This window comes from Trichechus manatus, unplaced genomic scaffold (assembly GCF_000243295.1).
Source record: "Trichechus manatus latirostris isolate Lorelei unplaced genomic scaffold, TriManLat1.0 scaffold00120, whole genome shotgun sequence".
Taxonomy (NCBI): domain Eukaryota; kingdom Metazoa; phylum Chordata; class Mammalia; order Sirenia; family Trichechidae; genus Trichechus; species Trichechus manatus.
In genome coordinates, this window is record NW_004444056.1 from 804,890 (window position 1) to 832,546 (window position 27,657).

Consider the following 27,657-nt stretch of genomic DNA (forward strand, 5'->3'; position numbering starts at 1 on the left):
CCCTTGGTTCAGACTGAAGTTCTTGGTCCCTCCTGCACTGGCAGGCTGTCTTTTAAGTCTGATGTAAGTGAATCCCAAGAGTCAGGTTTTTGGCCCTAAAATGAATTTGTTTCCCAGGCCCCAGATCGCCTGGAACAGAGCAGCCCTTGTGAAGCAGGAGGCCTCTGGGTACAGCAGTCTCATCTGAAAGAGAATGCCCCTCTGACATTTGCCGTATCTCCAGAGGTTCAGAGCAAGAGGCAGAAGAGCCCAGAAAGGAGCAGGTCCTAGATTCCTTGACAAGAAGCAGTTCTTGATCTCCTTGCCCCAAATGAGCCAGACTTGGTGATGTTGCCACCTCCAGAAGCCACCACAGACTGTGTGGCAGTGGAGGATTTGGGCCAGCTTTTGACATGAGTGAGGTGAGCTGGGATGGCCCAGGGGCAGGCTGCCCAGGAAAAGCTACTTCCTTGGAGAGCTTACAGGGCCAAGTCTGGGGGTGAGGCTCCTAAAGGACTCCTAATCCCTTCATTTTCACTCTATAAATTCCGTGCTGCGCTCATATGTGTTTATCAACATGCCTGACACCAGTGATGTTATCCTGACCTCACAGATCCCTGAATGATGGTTCATGAAGGGTTTCAAGGTCATCTACTTCTGACTCATTTAAAAGCTTTAAAGAAATGGGACCTGAGAGTGTCAGTGAATTGTCCATGGCCACCTAGTTTGTGACAGTCAGGAGTCACAGGTCAGTAGCCAAAAGCCTCTGATCAAAACATTTAAAATTCTTTGTAACACACCTATATCCTCACTCAAGTTAAACAGTATTACCAGGAACATAGTTAAATGTTGCAGCCTGAGTATTTTCTGCTATACTAATTTTAATGGAAGAAGACTGTCTTATTCTTTGTTTTCTTTAATTTTATTACTCCTCGTTTTATGGTTTTTTTTCTTTTAATTGATTTTAAGAACACAAAGTATTGCTAAACAATAGAAAAAAAAGTTTATATTTAACCAAAGAAAAGATGCATGTTCAAATACACATGATCACTTCAGAGTCTCATGTGGACAGGTGTTGCTGTCTATACCTGGTCCTTTTCAAGGGCGAAAGGGCCATATCCTCACAGGGAGGCTGCTCCCCAGCTAGGGTGCTGAGATTTTGGCAGGTGAGTCTAGTGACCCCAGTCATCTTTCTATCCCCACAGCTGAACATTCAGTTTTCCTCGCTCTCTCAAGAGCTACAGAAAATGAACACACCTCAGGTGAGCTCTTTATTCACTTCCTACTTTGTATTGTAATGTATTTATGACGTTTATAAGGGTCCATACATTAAATAGAGGAGGAGAAATAGATCAAGTCAGTGTTGAGGGAAAGTACACAGTTTCCCCGTTAACTCTAAAGTTTACTGTCTGCTTTTGGTAGATAACCTTTGTCAGGGTAAGTAACTTCCTTCCAGTTACCAGTTTGCTTAGATTTCTGTTTAGTCATGGATGTGTACTGAGTTAGAGTGGGTACATTTTCAGTATTTATCGGAACAACGACACAACTTCTTTAATCTTTAAGGGAAAAATTTTGAATAGCATAATGGTTTTCTCATGTTTGTTTATTCTTGAATTTCTCTACAGACCCTACGGGGTAACAAGTGTGGTGAATTAACTTTTTTTTTAAATTATAGTAAATGCATTTATATAATAAAATATTTGCCATTTTAACATTTTTGATATGTACAAGGCAGTGACATTAATTACGTTCATCATGTTGTGCAACCATCACTACTGTTTCCAGATTTTTCTATCACCCTTAGCAGAAACTCAGTGCCTCCTAAGCAATGACTCCCCCTTTTCCCATCCCTGCCCTTAGTAATCACTAGTAAACTTTATTCTCTAGACATTTGCCTGTTCTAGATATTTCATGTAAGTGAGATTATACAGTGTTTGTCCTTTTGTGATTGACTTCTTTCACTCAGCCTAATGTTTTCAAGGTTCATCCATGTTATGGCATTTATCAGGACTTCATTTCTCTTTATGGCTGAGTAATTTTCCATTGTATGTATATGGTACATTTAGTTTATCCATTCATCTGTTGATAAATTTAGATCATTTCCACCTTTTTACTCTTGTGAATAGTGCTGTGATGAACATGTATACAAGTATACCATGGGAGAAAGATGTGGCAGTCTGCTTTCATAAAGATTTACAGCCTTGGAAACCCTATAGGGCAGTTCTACTCTTTCCTGTAGAGTCGCTATAAGTCAGAATGACTCAACTTTTTTTTTTTTTGGTTTATAAAATATCTGCTTGCATTCTTGCCTTCAATTCTAGGTACATATATCGAAGTGTGGAATTGCTGGGTCATATGGTAATTTTATGTTTAATTTTTTGAGGAACCACCAAACTTCTCCACAGCGGCCATACTATTTTACAATACTACCAGCGATGGGTGAAGGTTCCAGTTTTTCCACATCCTCATAAACACCTGTTGTTTTTCTTTTTCTTTTTTTTTTTTAAATCATAGCGATCTTAGTGGGTGTGAAGTGATATCTCATTGTGGTTTTGATTTGCATTTCCCTAATGACTAATGACATAGAGAATCTTTTCATGTGCCTGTTGGCCATTTGTATATCTTGTTTGTTGAAATGTCTATTCAAGTCCTTTGTCCGTTTTTTAATTGGGTTGCTTGTCTTTTTGTTGTTCAGTTATAGGAATTCTTTATATATTCTATAAATTAAGCCCCTATCTAATATATGGAGTCCCAAAATTTTCTCCCAGTCTGTAGGTTGTCTCCAACTCTTTTTTTTTTTGAAACATTATAAACATTTTATTTTATTTCTATTTTTTTATTGTACTTTAGATGAAGGTTTACAGAACAAATAGTTTTTTGTTGAACAGTCAGTACACATATTGTTTTATACATTGGTTAACAACCCCACGACATGTCAACACTCCCTTCTTGACCTTGAAGGACCTTTTTTTTTTTTGGTTGAAAATATACATAGCCAAAGTTAACCATTTCAGAAATTTCTGTGTGTACAATTCAGTGACATCGATTACATTCTTCCAGTTGTGCTGCTATTCTCACTATCCTTTTCCAAATTATTCCGTCGCCATTATCTTCAACTCACTGCCCCCTAGGCTTCCCATCAAGCCTTTTGAGTTGCTGTTGTCAATTTGATCTCACATAATTCTTTTTTTTTGTACCTTAGATGAAGGTTTACAAAACAAATCATTTCTCATTAAACAGTTAGTACACATATTGCCCTATGACAATGGTTAACAACCCCATGACATGTCAACACTGTCCCTTCTCAACCCTGGGTTCCCTATCACCAGCTTGCTTATCACCTCCTGCCTTCTAGTCCTTGTCTCTGGACTGCTGTACCTCATTAGTCCTGTTTTGTTTTATAGGGCTGTCCAGTCCCTGTCCAGCTCTCTTGATAAAATTTTATGAACAAATGGTTTTTTTTTAAATGATGTCCAGTTTATCTAATTTGTCTTTTTTTGCTCATGCCTTCGGTCTCATATGTAAGAATCCCTATTAAAAATTGCATCCTGAAGCACTAATCCTATGTTTTCTTCAAAGACTTTTTTGGTTATATTTCTTATGAGTTAATTTTCATATATCTTGTGAAGTATGAGTCCAGCTTCATTATTTTACATATAAGATCTTGTTGTTCCAGCATTATATGTTAAAGAGACTTTTCTTTCCCCATTGAATGGACTTAGAACCCTTGTTGAAAAAGAGTAGACTAGATTTATGAGTTTATTTCTGGAATCTCAATTTTATTCCATTGGTCTGTCTGTGTATCATTATTGCAGTACCAGGCTGTTTTGATTACTATAGCTTTATAGTATGTTTTAAGATCAGAAGTGCGAGACCCCCTACCTTGTTCTTTTCAAGATTGCTTTGGCTATTCAGAGCCTCTTACTGTTCTATATAAATTTGAGGATTGGCTTTTTCACTTCTGTAAAGAAAGCTTTTGGAATTTGATGGGGATTATGTTTAATCTTATAGATTGCTTTGGGTCAACTAACATCTTACCAGTATTAAGTCTTCCAGTCCATGAATACAGAATATCCTTCCATTTATTTTTGTTGTTAGCTGCCATCGATTCAGTCCTGATCCATGGCAACCCTATGTACAACAGAATGAAAAGCTGCCCAGTCCTGTGCCATATCCCAATAATCAGTTGTCAGTAATTTTAAAAGTTTTAAAAATACAGATGCTTCTCACCAGAAATGGAAAATATATTTTTATAGTGGCTGTAAAAAACGGCATGGAGGTGGCGTCTGACCTCCAGCCCCACAAGGGGAATGGAGAACCAAGATCAGCAGCACAAGGCTGACTCCCATGAGGTGGAGGCCAGACAAGCCTGCTCTCTCAGCCATCTGTTCCAATGCTGACACCAACTGTCCCTCCCACAGTGCTCCCTACTGGGTTTGGTAATTCATTGCAGTGGCTGTATAGAACTCATAGACCATACAACTACAGGGTTTATTAGGGAAGCGACAGTTAACAATTCAGGCTCAAGAACACTCAGGATACAGTTCTTCCATCAGAATAGCCTCTTCCCAGCTGTGCCTACAGGCATGCCTCTCCCTGGCTCTCAGTCTCTGCCCAAAGGCACTCACCTGTCTCTCTCCATAGGCCAGGAAGCCCACTGTGCTTTTTCCTGCTGCTGGGTCTCTGCTGCTGCGTCTCTCCTGCTGCTCTCTCCTTCCTTGGTGGTGGTGGGCTCCTCCCTCTGCTCTGGAATTGGCTGTCTTTTAAGGCAAAACTGACCAATCCCCTTGGTAGGGTACAATTACCCTATCACACAGTAACTTCAGTGGAGTTACAAGACCGTGGCTAGAAAGATGACACACAAAAGTAATTGCACCACAGTGGCCCATCTACAACCTAGAATTTCTGGGTTTGTGTGTGGATGTGGCATTTTCTGCATACTCTAAGTACTAACCACCACCTGTCTGTCAGTTGTTGTACTGTGGTGCTTCATATGTTATGATGCTAGAAACTATGCCACTGGTATTTCAATACTAGCAGGGTAACCCATGGTAGACAGCTTTTAGTGAGCTTCCAGACTAAGACAAACAATAAAGGTCTAGCCATCTACTTCCAAAAATTAGCCAGTGAAAACCTTTTGGGTCACAACAGAACATTGTCCGACTTGCTTGCTTTGGACATGTCATCAGAAGAGATTAATCACTAGACACATCATGTTTGATGAAGTAGAGGGCCAATGAGGGCAAGGGAGACCCTTGGTGAGATAGACTGGCACAATAGCCACAACAGTCGACTCGAACATGCTGGCTATCATGAGGATGCCACAGGACTGGTCAGTATTTTGTTCTGTTGTACATAGTAAGGTCTCTATAAGTTGGAGTTGACTCGACAGCAGCTATCTAATTACTAAGAGTAGAGAAACATACACCCTCCATTTTTCTGTCCTTCACCTGTGCATACCAAACTATCTTTTGTTGTTTTAGAATAAGTAGTGTGTTCATAGGGCTATAATGTTTAAGCACCAGAGCTTTTAGTGACTGTGGGGTCAAGGATATCGTTACTGGCCCACGAGCAACAGACCACATTGCCCCCACCCCTTCAGCCCTGCAGAAACTCCTCAATAAAAGATTTTGATCCCCCCGAAAATAAGCAGTATAAAAAGCTATTAATTAAAAAATTTGACAGTCTCTCTCCCCATCTGTCCAAATGTCCTCTGCCTTCTATAGGTAGTTGCTGTCACTGTATATTTATAAAAAGAAAAGAAAATTTGGTTATTATAATTTTTCCCTGTTCTTAATTTACCGGTTGAATACCATATAATAGTATTCCACAGTTGTTTATTTCACACAAAAATATTCTCTATACTTTTCCCTATTTGTACTTTGTGAGGATCTTCATTCTTTTTTGCAGGTGCATAGTATTCCATTATGTAAACATGCCTTAGATTGACCAGCTTACTCTTGAAGGAAACTTGTTATTTATAATGAGTAAGCTTATAAACAAATAATTTCCTGTATGTCTGTGTTTGTGTGTGTGTGCTTGTGTAGAAGGGAGGGTTGAAACCATGAGGTAAAATAGTAGAAAGCAGATGAGCTTGTCATAGAATTAAATATATTTTTCATTTTGATAAGTATTGTTCCATTGTTCTTCCTACTGGTTGTACCAGTTTTCATTTCCGCTACAAAATATTTGTTCATTTGTCATTCGTTAATTGAGCATGAACTACGTAGCACATACTCTTCTAATCAGCAGTGGACAAAAATAGAGAAAACTGTATAAAATAGACAAAAATCTCTGCCCTCATTCTTTCAGGTGAGGAGAAACAGGCAGTAAACTTATAAATATACATTGTTTTATCTTATAAGTTGTTCGTTGCTGTTGGAAAAACAGAACTGCATAAGGAATGTGGAAGAGTGTTGGGAGGCACAGATTTTAAACAAAATGTTAAGATTGGCCTTTCTGAATAGGAGGTATTTGAGAAAAGCTTTTCAGTAAATGAGGGAGCAAGTCGTGCAGATATCTGAAGAAGAATATTTCAGACTGAGGAAATCTAATCTCTCTTGAGAACGCCCTGAGGCAGAGTTGCTCCAGGCTTGCTCAATGAAGAGCCAGTGGGCCACTGCGGCTGGAGTAGAATAAGGAAGGAGAAAGTAGAAGAGGGACAGGGACGAAGAGGGGTCATGTGGAGCATTGAAGATGACTGTGAGGAATCTGGCCTCTGCTGGAGAGAAATTTGAGCCACCCATTGCAAAGAGTGATGGGGCCTCTGTTTTCCCAGACTCTGAGACTGTTGCTTGTGTGTGTGTGTGTGTTTGTGTGTGTGGTTAATTTTAGAAAGTACTCCCAGGAATAGAAGTGGGGGTACTGGGAAGAGTAAAACAGGGATAGAGAAAAAGCTAGTTCAAGGGAGAATGGGACCTATCACCTCATTGGGTTATGGATTGAGTCCTATGGGAACACTCTGAGGAACTGTAGGGACAGTTCCTACAAGATTTCACATGTGAAAAGTTGTGGAGCATTTATCCAGTGGCTTCTGTCTTTAGTTAGGGACTTCCCCTGAGCCCATTTAATTCCCTTATCAGATATGTGATCTGCAAGTATTTTCTTTCATTCCAGGAATGTTGCTTTTTCACCCTCTTGAAGTCTTTTAAAGCACATAATTTTAAAAAAATTTTTCCCCTACAAAAATTTATACACACATTGTTACGTGACTCTAATTGTTTTCACCATACTGTGACAGCACAGTCCTTCTTTCCATCCCTGGTTCCCCATGTCCATTCAACCAGCTTCTAACCCTCTCTGCCTTCCCATCTCACCTCTGGACAGAAGCTCCCCATTTAGTCTCTTGTATCTACTTGAGCTAAGAGGCACACTCCTCATGAGTATCATAAAGCACATAATTTTTTTTTAATTGATGAACTTTGATTTATCTTACCTTTGTTTTTATATGTCATCCCACTGCCTTTTGGCCTTCATTTTTTCTGATGAGAAATCGGTTGTTAATCTTACTGATGATCCCTTTTTTGTGATGAGTCACTTCTTTCTTCCTTTTTTCCAGGTTCTCTTTGTCTTTGTCTCTCAGCAGTTTGATTATGATGTGTCTAGGTGTATATCTCTTTGAGCTTTTCACACTTGTAGTTCATTGAGCTTTCTGAATGTGTAGATTAATGATTTTCATCTAATTTTATCAAGTTTTCTGCCATTATTTCTTCAAATATTCTTTCTGGTCCTTTTTCTCTCTTCCTGGGACTGCCTTTATTCATACGTTGGTATACTTGATGGTGTCCCACAGGTCTCTGAGGCTGTGTTCATTTTTCTTCATTATTTTTTTCCTTAAGTTTCTCACAATCTCAGTTTATATTCAAGTTTGTGGATTCTTTCTTTTCCTTGACCAAATCTGCTTTTGAGTCCTCTAGTGAAATTTTCATTTCAATTACTGTACTCTTCAATCCTTGACTTTTATTTGGTTCTTTTTAATAATTTTTATCTATTAATATTCTCTACTTGCTGAGACATCATTTGTGACATCATTCTCATAGTTTCCTTTAATTTTTTAGTCATAGTTTCCTTTTACTGTTTGCACACTTATAATAGCTAATGTAAAGTCTTTGTTTAGTAAGTCCAACAACTAGGCTTCCTTAGGGAAAATTCCTGTCGAATGTGCTTTTTTTCTTCCTCTTTCCTTGCATGTGTTATATATGTATCTATTTTTTTATGTGGAAAACTGGACCTGTTAAATAAGATAATGGGCAACTCTGTAAATTAGATTCCTCCCCTCCCTAGCAACGGTTGTTATTGTTTGTTGCTGTTTGTTTAGTGACTTTCCGAGGCTAATTTTGTAAAGTCTGTAGTCTTTTCTGTGTGCTGCCACGGAAGCATCTGGTTGGTTAGCTTATGGGTCAGCTAATGACTGAATGGACGTTTCCCTAAATTCTTTTACCCAGTAACTCTGCCAGACTTACCTGTGAGTCTATGTTGGGGCATTCTTTCACTGCTTTTGTAGGAAATTTACAGTCTGCCTTAGCCTTCACTTCCTGCTTGTGCAAAGCATCATGGTCAGTTAGAGGTGAGAGATTGGCCTTCTAGATTCTCAAGAATGTGTTGAAGCTTTTTAAAGCCGAAGCCGTGTATAGAAAGCTCATTTCCTAAGGTCAGACAGTGAGAGTTCTTTGGGGATGGGGCTTTTGAGGCTCCAAACCTGTTCTACCCCCTCCTCTGGCTACTGAACTGTTGGTTTTCACTGCTACCATAGTTGCAAGGCTTTTGTCTTCCAGTGCTACCACAGAGCTGTGGAATGGGGTTAGGGTAAGTTTAAATGTCTTTATGCTCACTGTTCTTACTGAGATTCTTCCTTGTTTCATGAATAAACACTTCTTGGATTGTTGTGAAATAGTTGATTTTGACAAGTTTTGGCAGTGCCTTTGTGTTTCTGGAGTGTAGAAATTTGGTGGTACTTACTCCAGCAATCCAGTTGTGCTTTTCCAGTATGTAGCATTTTCAGTGTGGCTTACTTCATGTCATTGTAGTAAGTATGTACTGGCATTTCATTTTGGTTTTATGTGTGTTTCCCTATTGTCTAATGATGAACATCTTATTTGCCTATTTTCCATCGTTGTTCTTTGGTGAAATACCTAATTCTTTTCCTCCATTAAAAAAAAATGTTTTTCTTATTACTAAGTTTGGAGAGTTGTGTATATTCTAGATACAAATCTCTCTTTAGATTTTGAAGATACTTTCCCTTAGCCTGTGTCTGGTTAATATTTATCAACTTTTGCAGTTTTTTCAATTTATTTATTTTATGAGTTATAATTTTTTATTGCCCCATTGCCTAAACTGGTCATAATCGTTTCCACCATTCCTCCCCCCCCCCCATATATATTTTAAAGTTATAGAACCATTTGTTAAGAAGGGTAAACTTTCTTCATTGAATTGTCTTGGCAACTCTGTTGTAAATCAGTTGACTATATATATTTGGTTTATTTCTAGACTCTGGAGTCTCCTCTATTTATCTTTTGCTAATACCATATTTTCATGATTATTGCCACTTCACAGGTAGTTCTGAAATCAGGTGATATGAGTCCTCTATTCTTTTTTCAAAATTATTTTGGATATTCTAGGTCCTTTGCTTCTCCATATGAATTTTAGAATCCATCTCAAAAAAGTTCCTGGATTTTGATGGTGAATACACCAGATCTATAGATCAGTTTGGGAAGAATTGATGTCTTGACCATATTGAGTTTTCCAGTTCGTGAACACAAATGTTTCTCTCCCTTTATTTAAGTGATGATATAGCTTATGGCTGAGAAAGGACAACTCTGACTTTATCACATTGGCAAAACTAACTTTGAGAGCACACAGCATTTCCAAGTTGTGAGGAAATGGGCACTTTCATACTGCTGGCTGTATCTTCTAGATACATCAGAACCTGAAGTCTTCAAAGTAACACCACTGCTAACACCCTTCATACCATAACCTTTTTTAAGGTTATTGCTATAGTTTCTAATTTGTTGCTGTTTCCACCACTGCCCCACTAGACTCTATCCTCAAACAGTAGACCCAGTTATGACCTTGAACTAGAGGAATCATTTATGTTTGAAATTTTGTCTTCTCTTAATTTTGTCTTCTCTTAATTTCTAACACTAGTTTCTACAGTTTCTCTTCCCCTCATTTAGGAAATCACTTCTCATCTTTCATGCCCTATTCTTTTTCTTCCAGCCTCTTAAGTATTGGTGCTCTTTGAATTCTGCATCTGGTTCTTTTCTCTCCTTAGTAGATGACTTCGGTTACCACCTAATGGCTGATGTTGTCTAAATTTTTATCTTCATCCTAGACTTCCCTTGTGTATTCTTGGATAATTCCACCTATATGTTCTATGGACATTTGAACAGGATTGGCCCCACGCTGACCCTCTGCCCAACTCTATACTTCAGTTTTTCCAGTCTCAGTTTATGGCATCAGCATCTACCTAACTGCTCAGTGAACATAAATGCCCAAATTTCATTTCTTTCTTTTTTTTTTATTACAAGAATTAGTTTTCTTTATCTCTTGCCTCACATTGCCTTGATATAGTGGTTATCTCTTAAATTTGTTTCTTTTTTGCTGCTGTGGACACCTACTCTTCTAGAACATTACTTCTAAAATACAAGACCTGTGTAATACCTCCAGGGCATACAAGTATCTCTTCATTAGTCCCCTTGAGAGAGTGATTTGTATACCTTAGAGAGTGCTCAGGACAGTTCATTGGGGTATTGAAAAATATTAGAAGAAACTTATTTATAGTAAGTTTATCTAACCAAAAAAAAAAAGGACATGAGGCTAAGCTTTATCATTAGTTGTAGGGATATAAAAATCAAAACAAATAAAAATCCATACTTTTCACTACAAACTTTCAGAATTAATCAAATCGATTATCAATTCTGTTCCACTTCTTTTCTTCAGCACTTGTTCCTCTGACCCTAAACACTCAGAGCTAGGTCAGAGCACACAAGTTAAAGGACACAATCCTCCAGACTGCCAGGTAGGCCCAAGACTTCAGGCTCCCACGACTCCCTCAGGTTCAGTAATTTGCTGGAACAACTCACAGTACTTATGGAAAGCACTGTACTTATGATTACAGTTTTATTACAGCAAAAAGGGACACCCTCCCTTCCCATGTGCATCGATGTCTTTCAGCAACCAGGAAGTCCATGGAGCTTCCGTGTCCAGACCCGTTATTAGGGGTTTCATTACATAATGGGAATTCTAGCCCCTCTCCCCACTGAAGTTGGTTGGTATCAGGAGGTGATCCTGAGGTATCACACAGTAGGTCTTTCTGGCCTGGCCAGCGCCCATCCCAGAGTCACCTCATCACCCTACCGACATAACCTGTTAAGTTCGGTGTGATCCAGAGTCCTTATAGATGACACTTAATTCCAAAGTTTTTTTAGAGATAATCTCTCAGGTGTTGGAGTCAAAGACCAAATTCTTTGCATAAGGTTAAATTCTAAACCCCAGGGTAGTGTGTTACTGATAGTATATGTAAATATTTTATGAAATAAATACAGGCTAATTAGGGCATGAGAATAATATTTGTACTAATTTCATGAGTACCCCGGTATCCCTAAAATATTAGGGCTGCAATAGTCATCCTTTACAACATTTTGTTTTTAACTCACAACAGTAAATGTTATAACAATTAGTTTCCAAAGTTATTTTCAGTGTTACCTAATTCTGAACTCTTCAGATTGATAAGAGATGTGCTGTTACAGGCATCAGTGTCATTCAAGGACGTGGCTGTGGAGCTGACCCAGGAGGAGTGGCAGCACATGGGCCCTGCTCAGAGGACCCTGTACAGAGACGTGATGCTGGAGAACTACAGCCACCTCGTCTCAGTGGGTGAGCAGACCTCACCATTTAACTCTGTATAGAATGCAATTCTCTTCATTCTTTTGTTCTTGGCTGCTACTTTTATGTGTCATTTCCTGTCCTCTTAAAATTTGTGTTAGTTTCTTAGGGCTGCTATGCAAATTACCACATACCAAGTGGCTTGAAATAATAAATTTATTCTCACAGTTCTGGGAGCTAGGAATCTTTACTGAAGATGTCAGCAGGACCTTGCTCCCTCTGAAGGCTCTATGGAAGAATCCTTCCTTGCCTCTTCCTAAGCTCTTCCTAAATACCTAAATTGCTGGTGGTTGCCAGCAATCCTTGGTATCCCTTGGTTTATAGATACATCACTCCAGCTTTTGCCTCTTTTTTCACATGGCCTTCTTTCCTCTGTGTGTGTCTGTTTCTCTGCAAATTTCCCTCTACTTACAAGAACACCATCAATTGGATTTAGGGTCCACTCTAACTCATTAGGATCACTTCTTAACTTGATTATGTTTGCAAGACCCTATTTCCTAATGAGGTCACGTTCATAGCTCTCGAGGACTTGAACATATCTTTTTGGGGAACACAGTTCAACCCATTACACTACATTTTTGGGTGATAGAATTGTAGAATTCTTTTAAATATTTTTGAGCTTTTCTGGAGTACAGTTAAGTTACTTGGAATTAGTTTGATCATTTCAAGATTTGCTTTTTAAAAAGCTTTGTTATATTGGATTCAGAGCACCTTTTAGTCTAGGACTAATTTAGCCCCTATCCTAAGACAGTGCCCATCAGGTTATTTACTGTGCATCTTTAGTGTATTAAGGAATCCTCTAGCTGGTGGGATCACAGTGTCCCACCTCTATGTGTGCTTTGGTGATTTTTCATCTTATTCCTTTCCAGTGGTTTTTCTGCCAGTCTTGGGTAGTTTCCTTACATAGTTGAACAAGTCAGTACTCAGCGAAAGATTCACAGAGATCTTCCTGCAGGTGTCCATGGCTCTCCCTTAGTATGGCTCTTTCCTCTCCAGTTTTGCCCCTCAAAATTTAGTTGCCTTGGCTTTCCCAGTCTCACAGCCTTAGCTCCTCAACATATTGAAACTGTCCGGTTCTCTTTTGGTTTCTCCTTTCTCTGCTGTGGCCTAGAAACTCCAGACTGTAAGCTGTGGCAATCATAGGACTCACCAACTATTTTCCCTTTTCTTAGGAATTCCTGTCCTGCTGTTGTTCAATTTTGTTTGGTTTTCTAGTTTGACATGTAAAGATAAATTGGTCCCTGATACTCCCTCATGATCATGGTCAGAAGTGGAAGTTTCATGTAATCCCTTTTGTAAAACCCAATAAACCTGAACCATTATTAGAATTTGATGTTATTTAGGCTTGGGATTCAGGGATTTATGGAGATTTATTCCTTTTGTCACTTCCCCCCAAAACGGGTCAAATTAACACGTTTAAAGTGCAGCATCTAATCTTATACCTTCCTCCACATTCAGAATCATTGAAGATGCATGTAACTGATTCACATCCTGAATTACTTCCCACTTGTAGGGTATTGCTTTACAAAACCAGAAGTGATTTTCAAGCTGGAACAAGGAAGAGATCCTTGCTTATCAGATGAAGAATTTTTACACAGGAGCTATATAGGTGAGTTATTGAAATCTAACAGAAGGTATCAAGGAGAAATTGAATCCAAACTGATCAGTTAGTGGTAGGTTCTTTCAGCACCATTTCTCTTTGAAAATTTAAAAAGAACAGACCCAGTACAGTGTGCAAAGTGAAGGTATAACATAGCCAGTGTAATTAAGCCTATTTATTTTCTGATCTTTAAAAGCTGGGTTCCCAAAAAGATAAATTGCAATTGATAAATCAAGTTATAGAATTATATTTAATAGTAACAAGCTAAAACTATGAATATAAAAACAGCTGAAGTTGTTGGCTAAAAGATAGCAAGAGAGAGAAAAAACAATCATTGACTATGTAATGGAATTACTGAGTGTTGTAAAAATCAGTAGACAAATAATGAAATATATGTTTATAATTATAAAAGTATCTAATTAGAGCAAGAATACAATCTTCCTAATTATTAAAAAGAAAAATTTTCTTAACAGAGCAATGAAAACAGTAGTTATAAAGCTCAGCAAATCTCAGAATAAAGAAAGACAACAATTAATGACAATGGGTTGAAATTGCTCCTGGTGGCACAGTGGTTAAAGCTCTCGGCTGCTAACCAAAAGGTCAGTAGTTCGAACCCCCCAGACGCTCAGTGGGAGCAAGATATGGCAGTCTGCTTCCATAAAGATTTATAGCCTCGGAAACCCTATGGGGCAGTTCTACTCTGTCCTGTAGGGTTGCTATGAGTTGGAATCTGCTCAATGGCAATGGATTTGTTTTTTTGTTTTTTCTCGTTTAGGAGAAAATACTATCATATTGTACCAAAGAAATATACCTAAAAAATAATATGGAAAGTTTAAGATATATAATAGTAAGGCAGTAAACATGCAAATAATTCATGGTTCATTTATCTATTAAACAAGAATGAATTCAGGCCAAAAACGATGAAATCATGTGGAAGTTATTTGAATAATGTTTAAAAAACTTGTAAAAAGGACAAAATTAAAGTTCTGAATATCTTTGCACCAAAGAAGTTATCATCCAGATTCATAAATGAAAAAATTGTAAGAGCTATTAAGAGAAAAAGAAACATGTTAAAGTATCTTACCTTAATATATTTCTCTGATTTTCTACCAAATATAATGGGTGAAGAAGACCTGGTGGTGCAGTGGTTAAAGCACTCAACTGCCAACGGAAAGGTTGGCGGCCGTTCAAACCCACCAGTCGCTCCACAGGAGAAATATGTGGCAGTCTGGTTCCCTAAAGATTTATAGCCTTGGAAACCCTATAAGGCAGTTCTACTCTGTGCTATAGGGTTGCTGTGAGTTGGCAGCGACTTGACAGTGGTGGATTTTGATAGTGGATGATGCTCTAGAACAAGAGTTGGCAAACTATAGCCCTTAGACCATAATCAGCCTGCTACCTTTTTTTTTTTCTATTCTCTTTTTTTTATTGTGAAAAATACACACTAAAATATCTGCCAGCACAACTTCCACATTCACAACTTAATGACATTGATTACATTTCTTCCATGTTGTGCCACCATTATCACTATCCTCTTCCAAAACATTCCACCACAATTAACATAAACTCAATGCCCCCCGTCTTAGGCTGGATTCTCTAGAGAAGCAAAAGCAGTAAAGCATATAAATATCTATATAGAGAGATTTATATCAAGGAAATAACTCACGCAGTGGTAGAGGCTGGAATGTCCCAAGTCCATGGGTCAGGCTGGAGGCTACTCCTGATTCACGTAGCCACAGGAGCTGGTGAATGCAAGATCATCAGGTCAGACAGCAAGGCTCTTGCTCACAGGCTGTGAAGAGTGATGAATCCCAAGATCAGCAGGCAAGACAGCAGGTAAGCTGCTATCTCAAGTCCCAAGAACTGGAGATCAGACGAACAGGAGCCAGCTGCAGATTTCAGAGTGAGCAAATGCCCTGGAGCCTTGCCAGAGTGTCCACTTCATTCTTGAAGGCTCTGGGTATAAGTAGTCATGTCGGAATTGGATTGCTATAGTTTTCCATTGACTTTACCCATAGGACATGGTAGTACTAAGAGATGCCCTAAGGAGTGTCCTGTATTCCAGACATACTCTTCTTTACCTCCATTATGCAACATCAGTCTGATTTCCCCTTGGTAGTCAGGGTCAGTCACACCAGCCAATATGGTAACTCCCTTCTTTGCCTGATGATCCAGAGGTGTGAGGAGCCCAAAGCGGTGGGGGGTGGCATTCTTAACTTCCAGTTCAGTGGAATCTGTGTTTTGTCTCCATTTGGGAGCATTCCTTCCTTTGGAACTAAGACTTCTAGACCTGTAGAACATAGGTTTGTGGGAAAAGGAAGCAAAAATTTTGTGAGTGGGTCACTAGGGGTAATAGTGAGTGGTGCCACTCCCATCTCCACCCTTTGATTCCTGGAACCATAAATCCTGGCTATGGGAGAAACAGCACCATATATTGGATGTTGGTTTAGAGTGTCCACAGCCTCCTGGAGAAGACTGCTCCAATCCTGCAAAGTGTTGCTACCTAGCTCACACCATAATTGTGTCTTTAGACAGTTATATTTCATCATTCTGTGAAGCCAGCTGCTTCAGGGTGATGGGGAACATGGTAAGATCACTAAATTCCATGAGCACGGGCCCATTGCCGTAATTCATTTGCTGTGATGTGAGTTCCTTGATCTGAAATGATGCTGTGTGGGATACCACGACAATGGATAAGTCATTCTGTAAATCCATGGATGGTAGTTTTGGCAGAAGCATTGCATGCAGGAGAGACAAATCCATATCCAGAGTAAGTGTGTATTCTAGTAAGAACAGAATGCTGCCCTTCCCATGATGGAAGTTGTCCAATGTAATCAACTTGCCACCAGGGTTGCTGGCTGATCACCCTGACAGATGGTGCTATACTGGGGACTTAGGTTTGGTCTCTGCTGTTGGCAGATTGGGCACTCAATGGTGGCTGTAGCCAAGTCGGCCTTGGTGAGTGGAAGTCCATGTTGCTGAGCCCATGTATAAGCTCCATCCCTGCCACCTGGCCACGTGGTTCACGAGCCCATTGGGTAATGATGGGAGTGGCTAGGGAAGGAGAATGACTGGTTTCCACAGAACCCGTCATTCTATCCACTTGATTGTTAAAATCCTTCTCTGGCTGAGGTCACCCTTTGGTAAGCATTCACTGGAGACACAAATATCTTCAATTCTTTGGCCCATTCAGAGAGGTCTATCCACATATCTCTTCACCATATTTCTCCAATTTTCCCATCATGTTTCTTCCAGGTCCCTGACCATCCAGCCAAACCATTAGCCACAGCCCATGAATACGAATAAAATCACACATCTGGCTATTTTTCCTTCCAAGCAAAGTGAACAGCCAGGTGCAGTGCTCGAACTTCTGCCCATTGGGAGGATTTCCCTTCACCACTGTCCTTCAAAGAGGTCCCAGAAAGGGGCTGTAGTGCTGCCTCTGTCCACTTTTGAGTGGTGCCTGCATATCATGCTGAACCATCTGTAAACCAGTCACGAATTTTCTCTTCCTCAGTCAGCTAGTCATAAGGAACTCCCCATGAGGCCATAGGTGCTGACTGGGAGATGGAAGGTATCATGACAGGTGTGGAGACTACGGGAATTTGGGCCATTTCCTCATGCCACTTGTGCCATCAGGTCCTCCTGCTCAGGCCCAGTCTCATGTATACCACTTCCATTTAATGATGGTGTGCTGCTGAGCATGTCCAACTTTTTGGCTCTGTGAGTCAGACAACACCCAGTTCATGATGGGCAGCTCAGGCTGCATGGTGACTTGGTGGCCCATGGTTAAGTGTTCAGTCTCCACTCAGGCCCAGTAATAAGCCAAAAGCTGTTTCTCAAAAGGAGAGCAGTTATCTGCAGAGGATAGCAGGGCTTTGCCCCAAAATCCTAAGGGTCTGCGCTGTGATTCACCAACAGGGGCCTGCCAAAGACTCCAAACAACATCTCTATCTGCCACTGACACTTCAGGCACGATTGATCAGCTGGATCATACAGCCCAAGAGGTAGAGCGGCTTGTAAGGTAGCCTGAACCTGTTGCAGAACATTCTCTTGTTCTGGGCCCCATGCCAGACTAGCAGCTTTTCGAGTCACTTGATAAATAGGCTGGAGTAACACATCCAAATGAGGGATATGTTGCCTCCAAAATCCAAAGAGGCCCACTAGGCATTGTGCCTTTTTAGTTTTCGGAGGGACTAGATGCAATAACTTACCCTTCACTTTAGAAGGAATATTGTGACATGCCCCACACCACTGAACCCCTAGAAATTTCACTGAGGTAGAAGGTGCCTGAATTTTTGAAAGATTAATTTCTCACCCTCAAGCACACAGGTGTTTTACTGATAAATCCAGAGTCATTGACACTGTTTCCTTACTAGGTGCATTCAGCATAATGTCATCAATGTAATGGACCAGTGTGGTATCTTGTGGAAAGGGAAAGGTGATTAAGGTTCTTGCAGACTAAATTATGCCATAGGGCTGGAGAGCTGATACATCCCTGAGGTGGGGCACTGAAGGTGTATTGTTGGCCTTGCCAGCTGAAGGCAAACCTGCCTCTGGTGGTCCTTTGAAACTGGTATGGAGTAAAAGGCATTAGCCAAATCAGCAGCTACATACTAGGTACCAGGAGATATATTAATTTGCTCAAGCTACGAAATTACATCTGAAACAGCAGCTGCAATTGGAGTCCCACCTGGTTAAGTTTTCAGTAATCCACTGTCATTCTCCAAGATTCATCTATTTTTTGCACATGCCAGATAGGTGAGTTGAATGGGGATGTGGTGGGAATCACCACCCCTGCATCCTACAAGTCCTTGGTGGTGGTACTAATCACTGCCATTGCTCCAGGAATGTGGTATTGCTTTTGGTTTACTATTTTCCTAGGTAGGGGTAGTTCTGATGGCTTGCACTTGGCTTTTCCTAACATAATAGCCCTTATTCCATTTGTCAGGGATCCAGTGTGGGGGTTCTGCCAGTTGCTGAGTATATCTAGTCCAATTATGCATTCCTGAACTGGGGAAATCACTACAGGATGGGTTTGGGGACCCACTGTGAGATGAACCTGAGCCAAGACTCCATTAATAACCTGACCTCCATATGCCCCCACTCTGACTGGTGGACCACAGTGACGTTTTGAGTCTCCTGGAATTAGTGTCAGTTCAGAGCCAGTATCCAGTAATCTCCAAATATTCTGATTATGTCCTTTTCCTCAGTGAACAGTCACTCTCATAAAAGGCCATAGATCCCTTTGGGGAAAGGTAGGAGAAAGATTAACAGTATAAATTTTTGGCAGTGTAGTGAGGTTGTTCCTCATGGCAGCCTAGGCTTCCCTTCATTCATGGGGTTGTGGGTCTGTAAACTCACTCAGGTCTGGGAATTGATTGAGAGTCCATGACTCTCTATTCTGGCAATTCGAGTTAGACCACTGTTCACTTGACCTAGAATTCTTCCACTTGTACAAATCAAGTAAATATTTAGCAGATTTCCTGTCTGTTTCACTCCTAGTGACACCATGACTAAGTAGCCAGCACCATAAGTCCATACAAGTCAGACTATTCTGGTTACTGCTGTCCATTATGATAACCATGCCCACCTTGTCTTTGTCAGTTGAGTGCTGCCACTTGGCCCCTATGACTACAGGGTCCAGTCAGCCCCGTTGTAGTTAGATGTCTTAATTCAGTTAGGGCAGTTCCCACTGTCAAATCTGACTTACATAGGATAGCAATCACAGCAGTCTTCAAGGATGCTGGGGCTCCCTTCACAAATTTTTTCCTCACTGTTGTGGTAAAAGGTGTGTCCTTTGGCACTCCATGTGTGGATCTGTGGGTCTAACCTGATAAGTCCACTCTATAGCGTGCCAATTTCCCTAGGCCTTTGGATACCTTCTACAGTATACCAAGGTAGGTGTGATACTTTAACTTGTTTTAGTATATGCCACCGAGTAATCCATGCTTCAGCGACCCAACCAAATAAACTATTAGATCCTTTCCTAACCTCTCCAGCTGAAACAGTGAATGAAGAATCTGTACTTAATGAGCCCATATCAATAAACTCAGACTGATCCATCCTTATGTTCCTTGTACCATTATCCCACACCCTTAATAGCCATTTCTACACATATTTCCTAGGTTTTTGTTTGTACATACTGGAAAAGTCAAGCTTTTGGAGTGTAGTGTACCTCCTCCTGGGTCACATTTTGTACTTCAACTTTTGGGGATTGCTGGTACTTAAGTCTTGTTATAGGTCTAGAAAGCCAAAATGCGTGGTGAGGATGTGTTTTGAGAACATTCAGCATTGGTTTGTAAGGCATCTGCCTCAGGCGATAATCCAGGCAATGACTCAGACAAAGGCTTTTTAGATACAGCTGGGTTAATCTAACTAGATGGAGGTGGAGGGGCTAATGGTTTTACCGGGGAGGGTGACTTAGCAGACAAAGATGGAATAATCTCTTCAGATGGAAGTAAGAGTGCTGGTTCTGTTAGCAAGAGTGATTCAACAGAATTTGGGGACTCAGTGTCTCCAGCTTCCTGATTATGTGCTCTTATGTCCCCATCCCAAGCTTCAGGATCACATTGCTTCCCAATCAGTGCCCTCACTTTAACTTCAGATACCGCTCTAGGTTGGGAATTAAGTTGGCGTTGTAATTCAGCCACTCTTACGATCAGCCTCTGGGTTTGGTTTTCAGCAGCATCAGCTCTGTTACTGTAAGAAACCAGGCACAAGTGGAAACTTTGAGGTTGTTCTGTGCAGCACTTGAGCTTTCACTCTGAAGCACTGTGCTCTTCTCTTTCTCTTACCACTTTGTCTAGCAAAAGTAGGAGCCACCAAGCAGCTTCCTTATACTTCTCATTATGACAAAATTGTGGAAAGGTATTGAACATGTGATTACACAGAGCCTCACCTTTCTCCAATACCTGATCTACTGGTGGTGAACTTTGTGTGTTTCTATTGCCACCTCACACCATGGATTAGCAGTGTCCTCTTTACTACTGGAAGCAGAGTCATCAACATCTTTAACCAGATTTGAGAACCAATTTAGAAAAGTCATCCTTACAATTTTGTTTCTCCAGAACCACTCTCAGTACCAAATGTCTTAGGCTGAATTCTCTAGAGAAACAAAACCAGTAAAGCATATAAATAGCTATATAGAGAGATTTATATCAAGGAAATAGCTCACACTGGTTGTAGAGGCTGGAATGTCCCAAGTCCATGGGGTCAGGCTGGAAGCTTCTCCTATTCACGTAGCCACAGGGGCTAGCGAACCCAAGATCGGCAGGTCAGACAGCAAGGCTGTCACTCACAGGCTGCAAAGACTGGCAGATTCCCAAATCGGCAGGCAAGACAGCAGGTAAGCTGCTAGCTGAAGTCCCAAGAACTGGAGGTCAGATGAACAGGAGCCAGCTGCAGGTTCCAGAGTCAGCAAAAGCCCACAGGCCTTCCCAGAGTGTCCACCTATATTGGATGCAGGCCACACCCCCTAGGAAACCCACTTTCAACTGATTAGCTACTCACTGCAGATCCCGTTATGGAGGTGATCACATTGTATCGAATTGCATCATGGAAGTGATCACATCATCATACGACTGCTAAACTACATCATAACTGCCAAGCCACTGAAAATCATGGCCCAGCCAAGTTGACACACAACCTTATTACACCACCAAAACAAAAACTGCCCCTTTCCTGCTCCCTCCCACTTACATTAACCATCAGTGATCTTTGCATTTTATATATTTGCTTATTTCATGTAAGCAAGATCATACAGTATCCTATCCTTTTGCAACTGACTTATTTCACTCACCATGATGTTTTCAAGGTTCATCCATGTTGTGGCATGCATCAGGACTTCATTTTTCTTTATAGCTGCATAGTAGTCCATTGTATGTGTACACCGCATTTTGGTTATCCATTCACCTGTTGATGGACATGCTTACAACATGTGTATTACAACCTTTGGGCTACAAGTAGAGCAGTGCTTAGAGGAAAATTTGTAGTCACATATTAATTTTTTTTTAGTTGTACAAACATGAAACCAGTTAATTTCTCTCTAGAGAAGCTTTAAAAACTTGTCTGTTAAATTTTCCGTTACTGTCTATTGACATTTTGGGGAACTCCCATGATTTCTGTATTTTATAACATTCCATCAATACCAGTTCAGTGCTGTCTGAAACTTCATCTGATACCCAGTTTGTGCTCAAGCACGAATCAGGATTCAGAGTAGAACTTGGAGTAAAAGAATGTGTGATCTTACCTTCTTCTCCACATCTTAGTCTTCTGTTACGTCTTCTCTAGTATTGGCCAGGGAGGAGGTATTTGGGAAATTAGACACTAGTCCTTTTTCTTTTTTTGAAAATAAAAATTTGTGTTTTCAAATATTTTTACATTTATACAGTAATTTCAAAGACAGTCCTCGATACCCTTCATCCAGATTCCCTTCCCATATTGTTAATATCTGATATCACCATGGTACATTTGTCGCAACTGGAGAACCAACATTAGTGCATTATTATTAACTAAATTTCACATTTTATTTGGATTTCACTAGTTTTTTCACTAATGTCCTTTTTCAGTTCCAGGATACCCTACATGATACAATATTATATTTAGATGTCATTATCGCCTAATTCTCTTCCCATCTATGATTGTTTCTCACACTATCCTTGTTTTTCATGACTTAGACAGTTTTGAATACTAACGGTAGGGTATTTGGAGAATGTTTCTCCATTTGTGTTTACCTCATGTTTTTCGTAGTTAGACTGGGATTATGGGGTTTTGGGGTTTTTCCACTATATAGTTAAATCTTACCCTCTTTCCATACTCTGTACTTTGTAAATAAGTCATTAAGCATAATGCTCATTCAGGGGGATGAGAGAGTGGGAGTTTGAATACAAATCCTGATAGGGGATAAGTATTTCATGTTAATTCACTAAAAAAGTACTAACCCTAAATGTAAATGTCTGAATCAAAATTCTGGAACTTTTGAATAATCAGGTGTAGGTTGGCATTGAGTCTGAGCTGTGTGGGAAAGAGTTGTGTGGGAAAGAGCTTTCCTGGTAATTCTTAGAGAAATTGCTTATTACGGACTTCTGATTTTATCTGCATCACAGGGGTATGCAAATACATCTGAATGAACATTGTATTTGAGCATAACTGCATGTGATATATTTTATACCATCTAAGATGCATCAACTAAAGAGGAACTGTTATTTTAGGTATAACCAAAGATGGGAGAATGCTGCCTGTTTAACTATGGACATAGGAATTTTGAGATACAGCGTGATTTCAGTGATGGTACCTTGCTTACAAAATAGATTTTATCAGTATGCAAGAGTGCTATCTATATATCCATTATTAAAATGAATATCGTAGGCAGTAAATACTTTTAGATTTTAAGGTAATGTTGCTTAAATTACTGGGAAGATATAATACCCTCTGTTTTTTAATTTTGGGAAAAGTAGCTTGACCTTGAAGAATAACTATAGTTAGAGTAGTGATAAGGGTGGTATGCAGAGTAACTTAGGGAAAGATCGTGGATACATTATTGTTGGGAATGAACCATTAAAGATTGCAAAGGGCCTGGCCAGATTAGAGCATAAAATATGTTAGACCTGTGGAATGGTCACCTAATGTGTGTGTAGTTAGTATAAAACTTCGTTTTCCAAAAAGATGCCTAATCTCTCTTTTATGTGTTGATACCAATACCGTGGGCTTAGGACCATCTGATATTTTTAGGATGATCTGATATTGTTTGCTGGAACGTGGGCAGCAGCAGTTCTTACATAGATAAGAACTTATGTTAAATAGGTACTAAAGGTAGTTTTAAAGTGTCTTAGAACAGGATGAAATTTATGATCAGTGAGGCTCTCATAGTTCATATACGCAATTTATCATGGAAAGCAGAGTTAAGGACTTAACTGGTTTTGGGAAAATGAATGGGAACATTGAAAAGGTGAAATAGAAAATTTGATGGTCAGGTGAGGTTCCCTTTTGAACAACACTCTTATAAACCAAGACACCAGAGCCAGGTTAGAACAGTGAGTCCAATTCAGATGGAAAGATGATTTTTTTCCTGTCAGTCTTTTCCTCTTACGCATTTGTGTCCATATGCATGAATGTCAGAATTAGAGCCATAGTCCGTATGTTTTTAAATATGAGAAAATTAGTACCATTATAAATTTATTTTGGTGTTGATGTGTAGAGTGGAAAAGACGGAGCTGCAACTGGAAACATGTAGATTAAGAGTATCCGTCCATAGTAACCTATATTTGACAGCAGAAGTATCTGGACTCTGGTAAACCTCTCTGGTCTAAACCTGATTCTTACAGATCCCCTGAAAAGCTTCATCCACCAAGTTTTCTTCCCTTGCCTATTTTTTTATTTTCCTGTTCCCAGAATCCAGCCCTATTAAAAATCTTCCATTCTCCATTCACTATTTCCTGTCTTTATTTTCCCTTCTAAGCAGTTATAAAAGTTTTATTTTAAATGTCAAATACATATGTATATGCATTGCCACTCTTTGTTTTTTCACTACAGCAAGTTTTTTTCTCCCCAAAAGAAAGGGAACATAGAGAATATATGCTTGAATTTACTTTCTTGTTGAGAAACAGCCAGAAAACTAGAAGTAATATATATAGTAGGGTATATGTATGTAAAGGAGCCCTGGTGGTACAATGGTTTAAGTGCTTGGCTGCTAACTCAAGGGTTGGCAGTTCTAACCCACCAGCTGCACTGTGCGAGAAAAAGACCTGGCAATGTCCTCCCGTAAAGATTTCAGCCTAGGAAACACTATGAGGCAGTTCTATTCTGTCACATAGGGTCGCTATGAGTTGAAATCAACTCAACAGCATACAACAATAATAACATATGTATGTAAGTCCCATTCAATTAAAAAATGTGCTGTTTCATATGGCATTTTTAATTTTTTTATTTTTAAAAGACTGCCAGCTTGATGACTGCTTAGAGAAGAGCCTGGGAAACCAAGACAAACATTTGTGCCAAGTTTTATTCACCAACAACAAAATACTGACCAGTGAGCAAGAGAAATTGGCAGGAAAGGCACGTAAAGAGGGCATAGACATATTTACTTCAAGAAAAATGCTCTGTACAGATGACACTACAGGACCTACTTACTTGGGTCTCATACCATTGGCCCCACATTGTAATTATTCAAGAAAGAATGATGATGAGTTTAATGTGTATGAAAAATCGCTCCTCAGAATTTGGAATGAGAGATCAAATACTGTAGAGGAATCTTTGGCTTGTTATCAAAATGTGAAAGCCCTCAGTTGGGAGAAGAAACATATTCAGCATCAGACAATTCAGACTTTGGGGCAAACTTTTGAATATAATGAACATGGAAAAGCTTTCCTTGAGAAGGCTGCCCTCATTACACCAATTAGTAACCACACAAAACTAAAACGTTATAATCAGTTTGGTAAAAACCTATGTGATAAATCAACCCTTTCTGTCTCTTGGAGCATTCCCACAGAAGAGAAGAATCACTATGAATTTAATAAAAATGGATGTAGTCAGTATGGGAATAATTTCCATCGGGTTGTTCAACTTCAGAGAACTGACACTGGAGGGAAAACTTGGAACAAAAAATCAGACCTCCAAGAACATCAGAGAACTCACACGGCAGAGAAATTTTGTGTCTATAACAAATGCAATAAGGAAACCTTTAACTGCCAGTTACCTTTAAATGTGTGTCACAGAACTCATATAAGGGAAAACCCCTTATCTAGGAAGTCAACCCTCATTTTACATAAGAAAGCTCACACAGTGGACAAATGCTATGAATGTAATGAATGTGTGACTACTTTTAGCAAGAAGTCAGGACTAACAAAACATCAGAGCACGAACTTGGAGGAGAGATCCTTTGAATGCAATGAATGTGGAAAATCTTTCAAACTGAAGTCTTACCTAAGCAAACATCGGATCACTCACACCAGCGAGAGGCCCTATAAATGTGATCAGTGTGGGAAGTCTTTCATCCGAAAGTCACACTTCAGTGAACATCAGAGAATTCACACAGGGGAAAAACCCTATGAATGTAATGAATGTAGGAAACGTTTCAGATGTAAGTCACTCCTTAGAGAACATCAGAGAATTCACACAGGGGAAAAACCCTATGAGTGTAATGAATGTAGGAAATGTTTCAGGTGTAAGTCACTCCTTAGAGAACATCAGATGACTCACACAAGTGAGAGACCATATATATGTGAAAAATGTGGGAAATCTTTCAAGCTGAAGTCAATCCTCAAACTACATCAGAGAACCCACACAGGAGAGAAACCCTATAAATGTGAACAATGTGGGAAGTGGTTTGGCTCTAAGTCATCTCTTAGAGGACATCAGAGAATTCACACAGGAGAGAGACCTTATAAATGTGATGAATGTGGGAAATGTTTCAAGCTGAAGTCATATCTGGGTGAACATAAGAAAACTCACAGAGGGGAAACACCGAATGAATGTAACATATGTAGGAAAAGTTTCAGGTATAAGTCAATCTTAATAAAACATCAAAGAACTCACACAGGGGAGAGACCCTATAAATGTGATGAATGTAGGAAAGGTTTCAAGTATAATTCACACCTGCGACTACATAAGAGAATTCATATGGCAGAGAGACCATATAAATGTGAAGAATGTGGAAAATCTTTTAGGTGGAAGTCTTGCCTTACCCTACACCAGAGAACTCACAACAGACAGAAACTCTTTGAATGTAAAGAATGTGGGAAAACTTTAAGCTGTAAGTCAGCCCTCACCCAACATCATAGAATACACACAGGGGAGAAACCTTATGAGTGTAATGAATGTGGGAAAGCTTTCCGCTGTAAATCAGACCTGAGATTACATCAGATAACACACACAGGTGAGAAACCCTATGAATGTAATGAGTGTGGGAAAGCTTTCTACCGAAATTCATACCTTAGAGCTCATCAGAGAAATCACAGGGAGAGACCATATGAATGTGATGAATGTGGGAAAGTTTTCAGCTGGAAGTCAGATTTCAGAGAACATCAGAAAACACATGCAGTGGAAAAACCTTACAATGTAAGCCATGTGGGAAGTATTTCAGGTGTAAGCCAACCCTAATTCTAATTGCACTCACAAGTGAGAAACCCTTTGAATGTGGCGAATTAAGAAAACTTTTAGCAAGAATCAGCACTAAGACAATCTCACAGAACAGAAATCTTCCCACCAGAAGTCAACCTTCGACTTGCACATCGGTAATTCCCATATGACATGTACTGATTAATTTGATACCAATAACTATTTCCTCTTCTCCCTAAGCTAACAATTTTTCTAAATTTCCCACTCTTTCATCCAAGAGATGTCTTGTCACTTACATCTGACTAGTAGAATGTGTGCTTAGTGAAAAGTCCTGTAAGCAACATCCTTCAAAATCCTGCATATTCTGTGTTCTTCCTCATCAAAATGGGATGGAAATGACTCCCAGGGAGACCATGGGACTCATGAACACAAGATTAAAGCACACAAGATGGAACAAGAGTCCATCTTGTCCATCCAAGATGGAACAGGGTCCAAGAGTGAGGAAAAAAGAGTGTCCTCCGTGTATACTGTTTGTGTTTTGGTGTCATGGAAATAAAACTGTTCTCTGCTGAGCTCTTTCAGGTTTGGCTCTATATGTTACATAGTCATCTTTCAGTTAATACAGCCTATGCATATGACTTCTGTTTGAAGTGTACACTCAGTGTAATATCAGAAAAATTACAAGTGAGAGGGCCCTGACAATATCCTCAGTGAGTATAAGCTCTTATTCACAATTCATTATTATTCAGATTTAAATACCTTCAAGTCCAACATTTCAACAGATAAGGAAAACGTTTACCAAGAACTGTGTCACTGAATAGCAGATAAGTATAAATGTTTTGGATGTGTTAAAGTTGAACAAACCATCAAACTTAGTCTCTCAATGATTGTTCTGAGGGGAATTATCGATTTTGGAAATGTAAGGAAAAGCCTTTAAGAGATTGTTATGTCAGAACTCTATTTTATATGGATAAAGACAATGTCATGAACCAGATCAGCGTTAAGACCGGTTCCTGTGAGGCAGAGGTCAAATATATTTCCACCTTTACACTTCTGCATTATTACACTTTCTATTTCTCTGCAGGGTTCAGTAATCCGCTGCAAGGGTCACAACTCAGACTATATTTACAGTTACGTGG

At 39.7% G+C, this 27,657-nt stretch overlaps 1 protein-coding gene across 2 annotated transcripts; it reads left to right on the forward strand.

The window, feature by feature from the left end:
* Nucleotides 1-564: 564 nt before the first annotated feature.
* Nucleotides 565-27,043, forward strand: LOC101342614 (zinc finger protein 782-like). 2 transcript variants are annotated; one of them, XM_023738591.1, is made up of 5 exons: nucleotides 716-727; nucleotides 1,185-1,241; nucleotides 11,727-11,853; nucleotides 13,376-13,471; nucleotides 24,399-27,043. In XM_023738591.1, exons 2-5 carry the CDS (start codon nucleotides 1,227-1,229, stop codon nucleotides 26,558-26,560), a joined length of 2,400 nt encoding a protein of 799 aa, XP_023594359.1. In that variant the 5' UTR covers nucleotides 716-727; nucleotides 1,185-1,226; the 3' UTR covers nucleotides 26,561-27,043. The 2 variants fall into 2 exon arrangements, with proteins under 2 accessions (XP_023594358.1, XP_023594359.1); XM_023738590.1 differs by having other exon boundaries at nucleotides 565-1,241.
* The last annotated feature ends 614 nt before the right edge of the window (nucleotides 27,044-27,657 follow it).